At 30.1% G+C, this 15,502-nt stretch overlaps 1 protein-coding gene across 5 annotated transcripts in view; it reads right to left on the bottom strand.

Annotated features, from left to right (window-relative positions):
- LOC105152576 (dual specificity calcium/calmodulin-dependent 3',5'-cyclic nucleotide phosphodiesterase 1) overlaps positions 1 to 15,502 on the bottom strand; it is a 137,848-nt gene that overhangs the window by 43,571 nt on the left and 78,775 nt on the right. For 2 of the 5 annotated variants that reach the window (XM_087409085.1, XM_087409087.1), the window contains 9 exons: positions 14,586 to 14,790; positions 13,813 to 13,926; positions 10,794 to 10,946; positions 8,248 to 8,301; positions 4,885 to 5,134; positions 4,315 to 4,572; positions 2,379 to 2,548; positions 1,827 to 2,072; positions 1,186 to 1,412 (listed from right to left, as the gene is read on the bottom strand). In XM_087409085.1, the coding sequence (XP_087265211.1) occupies positions 1,186 to 1,412; positions 1,827 to 2,072; positions 2,379 to 2,548; positions 4,315 to 4,572; positions 4,885 to 5,134; positions 8,248 to 8,301; positions 10,794 to 10,946; positions 13,813 to 13,926; positions 14,586 to 14,790 (1,677 nt within the window). The remainder of the gene's footprint in view (positions 1 to 1,185; positions 1,413 to 1,826; positions 2,073 to 2,378; positions 2,549 to 4,314; positions 4,573 to 4,884; positions 5,135 to 8,247; positions 8,302 to 10,793; positions 10,947 to 13,812; positions 13,927 to 14,585; positions 14,791 to 15,502) is intronic. The other 3 variants (XM_011066947.2, XM_087409086.1, XM_087409089.1) reach the window with 3 other exon arrangements.

The raw sequence follows: 15,502 nt of genomic DNA, 5'->3' as shown, positions 1-15,502 counted from the left end.
ACAATCCAAATTTTTTGTATTTCGAATTCTTAGAATGTTTCAACCTTATTATTAGATTATCCTCAGTGTATGTGTAAAGAAATATAAATTTAACAAAATTAATAAAACGGTTAAGTACAATTTATAGTTACGCAAAGTTGGTAGTATTACTTCGTAACTTTATCTTCCGCAACAATGCAATACTACTTGTATTTAGTCTGATAATATTATCGGTTATATTTTTTGAAACGTATGTTCTAAGAATTTGAAATACATAAAAATTCATTTGTAACCATTTCTTGTTATTTATGTTTGATTATATGATACTGATTAATATAAAATTTAAACTAGAAAAATTATAATATTAACGTATAATTTAAGTATAAATACGCTTGATTAAGTATAAATACGCTTGAGATAGATTTATACATGAGCATTTAAAAACAGGAAGATTTATGACAAAGCTGCAAATTAGGTTGAAATGTTGCCAAGTAGTCGTCTCTATATATTATCCGCAAAAATGTTCTGAAAATGAAAATACTATTCTATATTCAGAATCCCAAACAGTTATCTTTTGCATAAAAAATTATTAAAATTATTATATTTATTACGTATTATAATTTCATTTTTTATATGTTATCTTATATTAATTTTTAATGTTAAACTCGCGTAAAAGATGCAAATAAATTTACAAAATAAATTTATCTAATTGGTTTTACTCTTTACGCTGATCTTGCGATATTCAAATATTTTATTGCGGCGCATAAGATACGTTTCTTAAGTTCACCATGTATACTTTGATTTTGTATGACTTTGACAGTTGTCATATAATCGCTCGTCACACGCATCGATAGATAGTAAATCGCATTCTGAAAATTTTTGCGTATTCCAAAAATCATCGAAAAAAAAGTGTCGCTACTTTTCAGTCCATAATTGTACAGTAGATAAATACTTGTAAAGAAATTTACACTGAAGAGGATCCGAATGAAGAATCGAAACGTTTGTGAGTGAGACATAGATTATTCCCAATAATTAATAAAGTATATACACATCAACTTCCCGTATCGCGTGGTTTATATTGGCATGTTCCAATTTTGATTTAATTCATCTGAGCTTGAAAAATTCTTAATATATATATATATATATATATATATATATATATATTATATATATATATTTATGTATATAACTAAAGAGAAGTTTTACCATTGTTAGGTTCATCCGTAGTGTCCTTGACATTGAGTGGCGCAAGAATGGTTTCCAGCATGTCACTACATACTTGCATACTAGGCTCGACAATGAATTCTATGAATCCTATTTGAGATTCAGCTACCAACGTATTATTGCGATCGCATAGAGGAGAAAATGGCAATCCAAGCTTTCTCTCTTTATCACCTTGTCTGAAAAACTCTTCAAGAAGTTGCATTGTCCATCTGTATGAATTGAAAATTACAAATATTATTTTAATATATCGCTTTATTTCTGTTTTTATTAGAATATAAATTAATAAAAGAGAAATCTTTATTACAATTTATCAGTTTACTAGCAAGAAATCTTTTTTCCAACTTTTCTTTTATCTTTTTACTTAGCTTTAAAAATATATGTAAAAATTTTGTAAAAATTATTACTTTCTAATATTAGGTGTTGGAATTAATTCGTAGCGTTTTACAAGTGATGGGAAGTACTTTCATTAATGTATTTTTTAATGCTCATGTGAAATAAATAACATTCTTTCATTAAAAAACGCTACGAATTAATTCCAACACCTAATAATTTCTAACAGGCCATATTGTATCAAATTAAAAGAGAAAAAATATTAACATTCTCTCTGAGCAATAAAGCTTCACCTATTATGAAGATCCCATCTTTTGGCAGGATGCGAGATATCGCAACAATGGAGGACCAAGCTAACGGCTTTGCTCTTATCCACGCTTGGCTCTGCCAAACTTAGTAAATTTTTCATATTTTTTAGCTGTTGAAAATGAAAACTCATGTCGGTGGCAAGAACCATGTCAATCACAAGTGATCGAAATTCTCGAAATTCCTCTCTTGACAAGTTCTGTAGTATGTTACAATCATCTTCTCTCAGTATCCTAAAACATGCAATTTTATGAGATATTAATGTAATCTCTATAATGATAATATCTAAATATCTAAATAATGATAATATTATTTTGTTCTATAAAGCTATAATATTTAAATAAAAATAGATTTTGAAAAAAGAAAGAAAAACGAAAAGAAAAAAATTAAATATTGATCGATATTACAAAATATTTAAAGATATTTAAAATTTTACTTTAACATTTGTATAAACTAATTTTTAAAGATTACTTAAAATCCGTTAAACTGCGAACTGTTCGAGACTGCAATAATTATCGCAAAATAGAATTTGTATATACCGAAAGCTGGCCGAAATGTGATGATTTTCTAGCACAGCTCGGTCGTTATATAGGAGTGCTGTATCACTACCGGACATTACGTGGAAATTGTTTGTGGTCCCAGTATGCTCGTAATCATGAATAATCGCTGCCACAAGGGTAGCGAAAATCTCGAGATCGGTCAACCAATTCTGCAACGAATAATATCAACCTGAAGCTATCTCGTGTACAATGCATATCGAACAAAGAATCATCAAAGAAATGGCAGGCTCAAACTGAATAGAAGGGATCCTTTCTTTTTATCAAACTCATCAACAATTCGAACCAATAAAACTTTTTTTTATTATTTGCAGTTATCTTATACCTATGATTTCTTTCCTTTTTTTTCGATATAAAGAAAAATATATAAAGAAGATTATATTAACTCTTTTTTTCAAAAGTATATATTTATACACGCTAATAGTCTAGATTATATATTTATTAGGTGATAAACTTAATTCCTGCCGCTCGCTACTAGAGGGTGCTGGCTCCAACACTGGCGAATTTCGAGTCGAAACTTTCGACGGTGAAGTCGCAATTCGTCTTTTGTATAGTTCAGACATTGTTGAAAGTAGACCTGTTCTTTTTGACTGAATTTTTGCACAAGTTCATTTTTTTTCTGCAAGAGGAAAGAAGAGGAAGAAAGATGAACTGGTACAAAAATTCAATCAAAAAGAAACAGGTCTATTGATTCAGTCTTCACAAGCAATGTTGCAGTTTTTTGGTGATTTTTCATTAATTTAATGATTTTTAAGGTCTTTTGGTGGATTTAGTAAACTTTCTTTATTTAGTGAATTTTTATATCAGCGTCCTCTACTCTTCTTGTTTTCAGTTCCTCATTGGATCTAAATTATTGATCCATATTAACATAAACTAACCAAGAATCTTAAAGTTGCGTTTTCTAGTTAAACGCAGTCAATTTAGTCATATGATTTATAGGTTTCATTTTAAATTTCACAGACTAAAGTATAATGAGTTGTTTTGTCAATGATTCTATAATTGATTTATTATAGTTATTTTTTAAAAAATATAGTCGATAATGGTACATGGAGAAAGATTGTTATAATCTTATTATATATTAAGACCGGTTGTTCCACTTCTTTTGGCAAATTTTACGCATTAAGTAAATAACAAAATCATTCAATCGCATTTCTAGAGACTTATCTAATACGTGAAATTTACCGAAAGATGGTAACTTTTGAGATCTTTTAGTGACTTTTGAAGCAGGGACTTAGTGAAATTATTTTTTGATCCGCGGTAACACTGCTCACAGGTTAGATTTCTCGATACTAAAGAGATTTTCCAATCGACTGAAAATGAAGCGCGATAAGCTGTTTTTCCAACATATGCTTCTTCACTATTTCGACCTTAAGAAAATCGCAGCTGAAACATCACTTATTATCCGAAGTGTATAAAACTTCTTCCAAAAGAACATGTAGAGTTCAGTTTGAACGCTAAAACAGTGATTTTGTCGTGAGAAATAAAGAATATTCAGACAGCCAAAAAATTTAAAGATGTGCTGCAAGAATTGCTCGATGAGAATCCAGTTCAAATGCTTTGTATTCATTTATTTTAGGTATTCATTCACCTTCCCTTTGAAACAAATCAATTTTGGAGACGGCAGGAATTAAGTTTACTACTTAATATGTATCCTAATATGTTAAATACAAATACATATATGCTAATAATAATGAGAATTCAACAAAACTCATGAAAATAAATTATTAATTAATTAAGTACTAGCTCGTTATATAATCAAGAAATATCTTTATTGTTTTTTTAATTTTACCACAAGTAAATAAATACAAAGTAAGTCATAAAAGTACTATGTACATATTTTCCTCTTCCTCTCTTCTACCCTCTTTTTTTCTCCCTCCCCCCCCCCCTCTCTCTCTCTCTCTCTTAGAAAAGTACTCACCATCAAACCAGTTTGACACAAGATGTAATGCATCGTTTGCGCAACATCAGCAGCGTGGAGGTTGTTGTGATATGGGTTTCGATGCCTGCAATAACCCTCTTCAACTCTTCCGAGGAAGCACTCCAAAACTGCAGGAGGTACTTTAAACTTGTGAATCATACCATATCGATTGAGCAGGTCATAGCCCAGATATTTCACTGGCGTCCCCAGAGCGGCTTCGTTCAAAGAAAATACATCGAACGACCAATCATCTAAAGTCTTGAACGATAAAGAAAGCAATTTGAACACTTAAAATTTCAAGAATTCTCGAGCTTAATAATAGCCTGATCGATCTTTCGATTAAAAATTTGTTTTGTTGATTAATAGTCAATAGTAGACAAGTAATTTTTGATTGAAAACGAAGATATATAAATTAAAGTTTCCAAAGTATAAAAAACGCATGTAAGTTGTAGCTAGACGTGTGTTCTGAATCTTTCTGAGTGTAATATTTATGCTTACGCCATAATATATTTATTGTTAAATCACATCATATAAAGATACACATATTTTCTTAGCTGCGCGACAGATTACCTTAAGTACTTTCACGACTTCCGGCGGAAATTGCATGAGGGCGGTGTTTGTAACTCTCCTATAGATTCGATCGACGAATATGCCTGCCCTGATAGCATGAGCGACCGAGCGGAATTTTGGTTTCTCATCAGCTTTCCGTCTAGTGGTGGCGAGTTGCCTAGTGAAAGTCGATGCCAGCCATTCACGCACTTCTGGTGGTACCGCATCTGGCTGCACCTCTGATAGCTCGTCATCTTCATCCGCTAGTCGTCTATAGGCGAAAATTGGAAAGTGACGTTATAGATCACTGACGAACTAACTCAGTTCGTCGTTGATACATGAACAAAACGCCTACCTTTGCTATACATGATCGAGTATCAAGATACTTGGTGTTTTCAAAAATCATTGATCATTGTACTGACTTGTTTAAAATCCGTATTTGGGTTTGCTTCACATCATTATGACCGAGAAGGAAAGACTGATGTATTCTTTCATATTGGCTTATGTTATTTGACTTAATGTATTGGATTGGAGGAAAAAAAGGTTCTGTGGTATTTTGTTAACTCACAAAATTATATATACAATATTTTCATTAAAAATAATAAAAATTTAAAAAAAGGGTTTTAAGCTTAAAATCTCTACTTTTGAATGATTACTATATTTTTTTTAATTATATGAGTTTTATAATTTTTATATATAAAAAACTATAAGAAAAAAAGGGAAATTTTTCTTCTCACTTTGTGGATCTGTCACATGCCAAAAAAATTTGCGAAAATTTTCGACTATCTAGGTATATCGTGAAAGTTTGGAGTTTTCCTTACAAAATCATTTTTAAAAACGTTTCTACAAAATGATTTTTGTTCTTGGGTTATTTGCGAGTTAAGTGAAAAAGAGTATTCTGACTTTGATTGCTCATAACTTTATTAAAAATCTATACTATCTATACTATCTAAAATATACTATCTATACTATCTATACTATCTAAATCTATACTATCATCAACACTGCAATTAAAAAAGATTCTTAAAACTGAACGTTACTCTATCTAATAATATCATGCTAATTTTTTTAAGTATAAAATACATAGAAATTTGAGTTAAAAATGTGATATTACTATCCTTAGTAATATCACATTTTTGTCTCAAATGTGCATATATTCTACTTTTAAAAAAATTTTTTTAACAATTACATCACTTGATAGAGCAACGTTTCAGCTTTAAAAATCTGTTTTATTAATTACAGTACAATGATTTTTAACGGAGTAATGAGCAATCACAATGTTCTTTCATTTTATCCGCATATAACTTAGTAACAAAAAGTCGTAAAAACATTTTTTAAAAACAAGCATTTAGGAAAAATTTTAAGCTTTTACGTCAGATAGTCGAAAATTTTGCAACAAATATATTCTGTATATAATTTTGAGCTAACAAAATTCCGCAGAACTTTTTCTCCAACCCAATAATTTGCGTTATCTAGCTATTTAAGTTCTTTTTACGTTATAAATGTCGTGAATTGATAGATAGCCAGAAATGTAATTTGTTTAAAAGATTATCATGTTATGACTCGTAAATCAATTCTGTATATGTGATAAAATAATTTTTTATTGTTCGCGAATCATAAAAACAAATTATAATAAATTGCGATATACATCCGGAAAGTAATCGATATTCTATTATATTCTACATTATATTGTACATATTACACTCTATAAGAGTATAATATATAATATATTTACAGTTACAAAAAAAAATTTTAAGAGCAAATTTTCTAATATACATATTATTAAAGTATTTTTTTACTGTTTCATATATAAACCATCTTATATCGAATTTTCTAAACGTATCAAAATTCTATATATTCTATTCTATTATATAATCCTAACTCACTCACTAAAATTAATACCTTAATTAAATTAATGTTAAAGTATTATATCGACAAATTTTTAATTAAGTTATTAATATTTTAATATACTTTATACAATTTCATCATTTCACTGAGGAAGTTAAGTGTGCGAGTTATAAGTGTGCGAATTGGAGAGGAATATTGCATTAAGAAAAGCGAATTGTGATGGGAATGAGGATGTGTAAGAACTAAAATTTAAATAAACCACTGTGATCTTTCAAGCATGTTTTATGTCTTCTTGATCTCAAACCTGATTCGATGCACAGATCGCAGCAGTGATTTGATAATACAATAGATTTGACCAAAACTCTACAACAATTAAGTCAATTATCTTGCCAAATAATTTTGAAAGTGTTCCTCAGTGCCAACATTAATGTGACTGCAATAACGATGTTGCAATAATACTGCAATACGTGAAATATATTGTATTGAAATGTATTGTATAAAAGTACATTTTCGACGTATATATTGATCTTAGGTGTGAATTATAAAAATATAGAATACTTTGTAGAAATTATCGCCAGTGATCAGGTGTAGAAATTTGGATTGATTGGTGTTACTAAATGAAAATAACAAATAATTAAAAACAAAAAAATACAATTACGTAAAATGTATCATAATTGTATATAAAGTTAACTAATTATAATAAATAATATAATTAAAATTTCAGACTAAGTATTAAGTAACTAATAGATTTCAGTTATATGCAAAAAAGCTTTGTGTTTGCATGCGCATCATACGCTATTAAAAGTTGTGTTGGGTGTAAAATTTCAGAACCAATGTAAACAATACATACATAACACACACCCACACACTCAAATAAGTTTTTTCTATTCACAAATTTCATAACTTTCAAATGAATTTTCCCTTAATACATGTACACTACTTTGCGGAAAATGAACATTAGTCATTTTTAATGTATTAAGAAATATCTATAATATAGTAATATATATTTAAATATATCTAAATATATATATACATAAATCTTGATATAATATTTAAATCTTGAATATCAACTCTTAAATATCAATTCTTAAATTTAATCAAGTAAATCTGCGTTAAACTTAAAACATTGCCATGTAATATCTTTCTTATTTATTAAATTTTAGAGATGCTTAATTAATAAAAATTTTTTAATTTCAATTAAAAACTTTTAAAAATTTTTAATTTCAGTTAAAAACTCTGCTCTACTTTAATACTTTTTTATTGATCATCAAAATAATCATCTTAGCCTATCCTGTAATAATATTCATAACATGAAAGAATATAGGTTTCTAGAACATCTATGTAGTACGTATACGTATATATACATATACAAAGATAGCATCGTTGTATATAGTGAGAGTTAAAGTGTGCACTAGCGATTTTTCATGCAAAAAGAGCTTGATGGCGCCAAGCTCAAAATGTGAAATGTAAAAAATGTATCCTCGTACGCATTTTCGTAATTCGTGTTCGAAAATGGAAATTTTAGGAGAAACGAACCTATGGTGTATACTTGGACGACACGTGATGGTTGATTCCATATGCTCGGCATCTCTATAATATGAAATACGAAGGGAAAACATGTATCACATTAAAAGGTTTCACATTGATCTATACGCCTTGCTACATCCAAGCAAACATCCCTGCATGCCAGCAGTGCGTGGGATGATTTGAAAATATTTCTTCTTTTTTTTTGCTCGCCCTTCAGTAAGGTAAGTTTCTCTAGCTGAACGTTTCTCTAGCTGAAAATAATTTCGAGCCATTCTTGTAATCATTCTCGCAGCTTTTTCGAATCTTTTATATGCACAGTTATACATATCCACATATACACAAATTCCACACGACGCGATAAATTTATAGGGGATGCTTGAGGACCACCCGGCGATAAACGTCCTACATATATGTATACATGCACTTTTCTCGGGCAAGAATAGTGCCAGTAGGAAACGGTCGATTATCATGAGAACGATGCATGTTGCACGGCAGGCAGATACGTCCAACAAATTGAGCAAGTTACACCTAGAAGGAATCTAGAAAAGATGTAAACTAGAAACAAAAACAGTGTGAGAGAGACAGAGAGAGAGAGAGAGAGAGAGAGAGAGAGAGAGCGAGAGAAAGAGAAGACAAGAAAAACATTTCCATGCTGTGTTAAAAAATGTCATTTAATCCTCATAGTCGATCAATCCTTATCGATTTAGCCTCTTAGCAAGACTCAACGATCGTATATGAGATGCAGAAATAAAAATAAATAAATTGATAAACGTAATTCGGTAACTATGGTTATAGGATTGATTTTTCTTGTTATATTGTGTGTATCCAATTATTCGTTACATGTTGCGAAACAAATGTTTTCGTAGTAAATACTTTCATGGTAAAAATGCAAAACAATTAAATATAATTGTCTCTGTATTTATTCATATGTAACATACGCAAAGTTCTTTGATTAAATATTAACAATACTGTAATAATATACATCAATAATCCTAAAAAACTGACAAATGTCTGTGTAATCTTTAATAATATTGTTTAAGAAAATCGTCTACTCACAACAATTTATATAAACATGCGAATTTTATATTGTGAGACTATCAGATATAAAATAATTAAAATAATAATAAGTTCTTGAACTACGAAGATGCTTATTAAAGAACTAATTAAAGTCACTAGCATGACTATTTTATGTGTTTCAGTTTTTGTGCTAACATCAACTAATCTAGAAACGTTCGAAAGAACTACCAATTAAAAGATCAAGAAATGTTAACGCGTTCCACTTAGTAATCGATATTTTTACAGGGGAGAGCGACATCTTGAATTCTTCACAAAAAATATCTTAAAATATCGGCCTAAAAAAGAAAATGTAAGATAAGATATTATAAAGATTATGCGTTTCGCAGGTTTTCTCTGTGTCCAGATTCATTCTTAGAATGCCAACATAAAATAAGATATTTTTATATAACTTGTTAAAACAATTTGTTTAATAAAAATCTATCAATTATTATAATTTTAATTACATTTTTTTATTTGATTTAGCCCGAAGAAAAGATATAACTCGAAATGTAATATCTTGAAAATCATCGCCACTTCTCTATGACACTGATTAATTGTTAATCGTGTGTGAACAAAATTCATGCCAATGATGAATATTGGCAGATTGACATTCAGCGGTTAATTGAATACTGAGAACGATCGATAAAGAGCAAATAAAATGTTATATAAAATATTAAATGTGATGTAAAATAAAATATTGGAAATAACAAATAGAAGATTTTTATTACAGTGAATAATAAAATATGTATGTATCGAACTTGTTTTTGTTTTAATTCTCTGTATATTCTCAAAGTTTTATAATCAATTCGCTATAGATTATAGATAACAAAAAATTTAATTACTGAATTATAATATAATAAATTGTTCGTTTTTCCAAGTTTAAGAATTTTTACCCGCTATCAATATTCAGTATTAACATTTTGATATTTAAATAATCTTTGATATCTGCAAACATTTCAAAATTACTTAAAAATATCACTTGTAATAATAATAATAGAAACAGAATCGTGTAATTTTATTTACGCTTGTAATAAAAATTGTATTAATTAATTATCATTTATATCACTAATGATCGTCCATATCGCTGCTTTAAATGATTAAAGGGAAGAAAATATCCATTAGATGCTAAAAATAACATTCCTAATATACAAAAAGTATTTAAAAATTTGGCACTTATGTTGTTCATTGATTTTAAATGTTATAAATATTATAGAACAATTATCTCAATATTACATATTTCTATATTACATAGACAAAATTCATGATTGTCGCTCGCCGCCGTGATTACCAACGTTTATTCTCAAGAAAGAGAACATCTAACTTCTTAAGACAAAAATCTATCGTTCGAAAAAGAGGACGACAAAGAGCGGCACGGTACGGTGCGAACTGTGGGAAAATCGACAAATAGGGCAAATAGAAAACGAAGAAGAATCAGAGGATCGTATTGTATGGAATCGAACATGGATCGTAAAGGGTTGGAAATGTGAATGTTTCGCAACCTTGCCCATACGGGGGTGCGAAGTTTCCGTTTCTGGGTTACCACCGCATGGCCCTGTGGTCCATCTGGGTCCAAGCCGCCCCCTAGGGATGAAGACGTCAGGCCCGCCCCCCTACGTGATGACCGAGCGCACTCATTCCCGCCTGAACTCACCCTGCGGTAGTGCTTGTTAGTTCATGTGTAAAAAAGATTAGAATAATACAAAATTACAGTGTTTTAATTTTTTTTACTTTCTTTTTCTCATTTATTTCATGTGTTTTTTTTTATATTATGCTACGGCATCGCACTGCTGCATTCTCATCGATTCTTGTCTTTTATGTTGTAATAAATTTAGGAATTTGTTGCAATAAAGCTAGTTAGAATAAAATAAGATATTACTCGATGCGTCGTGCTTCATGGCTGGATAGTATCGTTGCTGAAAATAAAGGATATGCGAGATATATAAGCGAACTAATCACTTTTTTTTTGTATGTACACATTGTCGCAATTGTGTGAGCAAAAAATTAGAAAAAAGATCAAGCATTTAGCTTCAATTTCGAAATCTTCAACTCGAAGATTTCTTCATAATCTTCGAGACGGAGAGATGTATATAAAGATGCAAGTACATCACGCATTTGATGTATGTACATATCGCACATATCTTGTACAATAGGCATCATTGATGCCTTCCGGCTTGAAATTGATAATTTCCTCCGATCATACATATCATATACTATTAAAATAAAAAAAGAGTGATGGCGTGTTTTTTCGCCCATTTTTTGGATCTCGAATTTCAAACTTTTTTTTATGCCAAATAGTACTTCATGATGTAATATTAATCCTAGAGAAATTTTAAGATGAGCATAGGCACGGTTCCGGAGATATGAAGGGATGAAAGTGATGGTTTCTCATAACCCATGAAAGTACACGAAACTCTTCAAGTGTCCATACCAAGGAATAAATAAAATATATATTTAATGAAGTGAACATATCATTTTTTATAGATTTTTTTTATACCGGATTCAAATATGACCTTAGTTTTCGTCTCGAAAATTTCCTGAGATAGATGAAGTTGAAAAGTGACACTTGACGTAGCCTCTCACAAATCGGAATGCTTTTTTAATGTGAGTCCCCTTGTCTCTCGCTATGCAACTATTGTTTTGTAAATCGTGATAGATACATTGCATATTTCAGAATTGGGTATTTTTATCCCATAGTATTGAGCAAATCCAAGGAATCACAATTGTTATTACATGACTGCAATAATCCGAGCACTACTTTCACAAGCATAATAGTACTCACGAATAGAATCCCGTTCAATTTTTGCTTTATCTATCAAAACAAGTATGTAGTGATATTTACTATCATGGTAACGAGCTTTCATATGCGCCTTAATTAATATAGGTTCTTTAACGGAAATGCCATACTTCTCATAGTTGAAAGCTGCTGACGGGTGCTTCAGCTTTGGATTGAACTTTTGCATCAAAAATGATCCATTCGACAGAATATTATCAATAAATTTCAGCCACACATTCTTCCTTATGTCCTGACTAGAAATCATCACTTTCGCCCCCTTGTATCTCCGGAACCGTACCTATGCTCATCTTTAAATTTTACTGGGATTAATGTGTTTCATCTAATAATACTATTTACCATAAAAAAAATTTGAAATTCGAAGTCCAAAAAAAATAGACAAAATTTGCCACCACTCTTTGTTTCCTTTATATAATGGAAGTAAATTTCTTTTTTTTTTAATAGATATGTGTACGATCGGAGAAAACTATAAATTTTAAGCCGGAAGACATCAATGACGCTTACTATACAATGCGTGACGCTTAAAACAAATAACATATCATAGATAGAAATTTTTCAAGCATGTTAGAAAAATGAAATAAAACTGTGTGTTCATTTAGACAAATATAATTTTAAGCATAAAAACGCGCATCTTAATTGAAATTATTAGGCAAATTTGTAGAAATTTTAAAATCATGCGATTCAGCCGTACAAATAACAAAGTAAGAGGTCGAAATGACAAATCATCAAAAGTAGTGAGTACAGTGCGCTTAATTCAGACTCTATGAAATGCATAAAACGAGCTGTAATAACACGTAAAACTGTAGTAGAAGAAAATTTATTTGTGAAGAGTGAACTTACAACCCCTGATTTACAAGATCAGTGATTTACCATGAGCTTACTAAAGAGGCAATTTTTCTTAGGCGAATCTACAGGAGGGATCCGAGGAAGAATTCTGATGGATAATATTACGTGCGATTTGTCGAAGCTAAAAAACACATGGACTCTCTAATATCGCATTCGAAGATTTACCGCTTATATGCCTTATACAATTGATCCCTCAGGGAAATAGCTTTTGATCTTTATGGTTAGCTAAATCTTTGGTCGTTCAATAATTGAACAGGGGTTGTGAGTTTCATCTGACACGACGCATCGCGAAAACAAAAAGTTCTCAATGTTTTCATTACGAAATTAACATGAAACATTGAATTTCAGTTGTACCTAGCAAATGGGAAGAAATAGTGTCGTGTTGAAGGTCATGACTCCATAATAAATAACGAAATAGACCGATAATTAATATAGTCAACTCCGCTGCAAACATGTTTCGTGAAATCGAATCAATCAACAATTACTAATCGCGTAAAATGCGAAAACAGTTGACTATACATATGCGTTCATGTATCGACATCCAAATGCTACCGCATTAATAAATTATATTATTTAATATAACAATATATTATACTAATCAACTACAATATATTATACTAATAAATTAATATATATTAATCTTATTTTTGTCAGATATTCAACAACTATGGTATAGACAATGTTGTCTACAAAAGAGATTTATTATTAATCGCAAGATTTAGGATAGTGAAATCATTATGTAGAATGCTGTCAGTGCCTGCAAATTTTGGTAAAAAAGCAGGAATACTTGAAATAATTACAGATTATGATTAGTACAGAGACTATTGCTTTCCATTCGCGTACATGAGAGGTTTGAAATTCTCACTCGAAAAGAAACTTACTTGGTCTCATCGATAAAAACAGCTTCGAGTACGCGAGCTGCGTAGTGCAAATTTCGTTGAAGTAATTCAGCGGATATCTCCCCATGTTGTAATTGCCTCAATAAACACCTCAATCTACAAAAGAGAGATATCACGGAGTCGTTTCCTGTGCATCAATAGCGTGTCTTTTAAACTAAACGTTATTTCCATCGCTTTTCAATAATTACACGACAAATCGGGATTGCGAATGCAATTATGTAAGTCTATTTAATCCTTAGAGGAGGAATTAAAGGAATATTTTCTTTGACGTGCGAGTCTAATCTTACATTAAATACAAAATATTTAGCGCGCGATAGTTACAAAACGTTATAAATATATCTTGCAAAAAAATCATAATTAACATGCAATTGATAATTAAAATTATACATGATTAAATTTAATAAGCTAACAATAAATAGTTATCATATTATTTATATAATTTATAAATCACAATTGCTAATAATTGCGATATATTAGCGCTCGAATATTGTAAAAATGTGCTCTAATTATGATTATTCAATACGAAACATTGATATATAAATTACAATCGCGTAAAGGAGCACGGCAGTATCTCGCGCTTCGTTTATTTTAGCGCCATTATCATGTCTCCAGATATTCTGTGCATTAATGATCAGAAAATTGCGGATTATCTATATCCAAAATTAATAAATCTCTATCCCTAGATCTAAAATATTAAACATTAGCAAAACTATTAATATTAGCATAACATTACATTATATTTTATAATAGAATACCTAAGGGCAGCTTTATCGCATGCATCGGGTGTGTCAACCGCAGGAAGAGAATCCGTCGTGAGATCGACGTTATCGAGAATCTCTTCAAGATCGACAGATTGGCTCGATAAATACGAAGTATCAGGATTGTGCGGTGGTGAATTTTCGAAATTCCCGCTTTTGCTTTTGCTGGAACTTCGACGTACTATCGTCAAGGTGCCCTGTTCTGAAATAAAATAATCGTAATCGCTTCTATTAATGCGATAGAAAGTGGAAGGATATATTGAATCATTAAAAAAAACCTTAAAAAAATCTGACATATTATAAAAAATGATTATGACTATTTTAAAAAATAAAACAGGAAAAAGTTTATAATTACTTATCTTAACTGTATAATAATATAATATATAACAAATAATATAATATATACACAAATACAAAATATTCAAAAAAGTCGGGACCCTGGATTTATTCGGGAGGATGACGTTTTTGAAAGAAATGTTTCAGACAAAAGTTGTAAGGTATAAAAAGATTTATTTACAAATCTTATCAGTTTGATCTTGGGCGTCGTCAAGGTCAAGTCAAGATCAATCGATTTTTTTTAATCGAGGACACTCTATTTGTCCACTCAAGTGTCCGTATGTGTGAAATTCCACGGACGATATTCGTTAGGATATCCGAGGAACTCCATGAAATATCATAAATATATACGTATATATATGTATAATTATATATATATATATATATATATATATATATTTACATACATATACATATATATGTAATAAAATTGTTTATTTTCTTCTGAAAGAGCTGTAAAAATCTAGAAGTTTTTCAGAATTTTTTAATACCGTATTTTCTCTGTTGGTAAAAATAAGAAAATGCAGTACTAAAAAGTTGATAAAAAGTTCTAAAAAAATACTTAGAGCTCTATCAGA

The sequence above is a fragment of the Acromyrmex echinatior genome, chromosome 8 (genome assembly GCF_024713525.1).
Source record: "Acromyrmex echinatior isolate Ae372 chromosome 8, ASM2471352v2, whole genome shotgun sequence".
Classification (NCBI taxonomy): domain Eukaryota; kingdom Metazoa; phylum Arthropoda; class Insecta; order Hymenoptera; family Formicidae; genus Acromyrmex; species Acromyrmex echinatior.
This window is presented reverse-complemented; position numbering and strand designations above follow the sequence as displayed.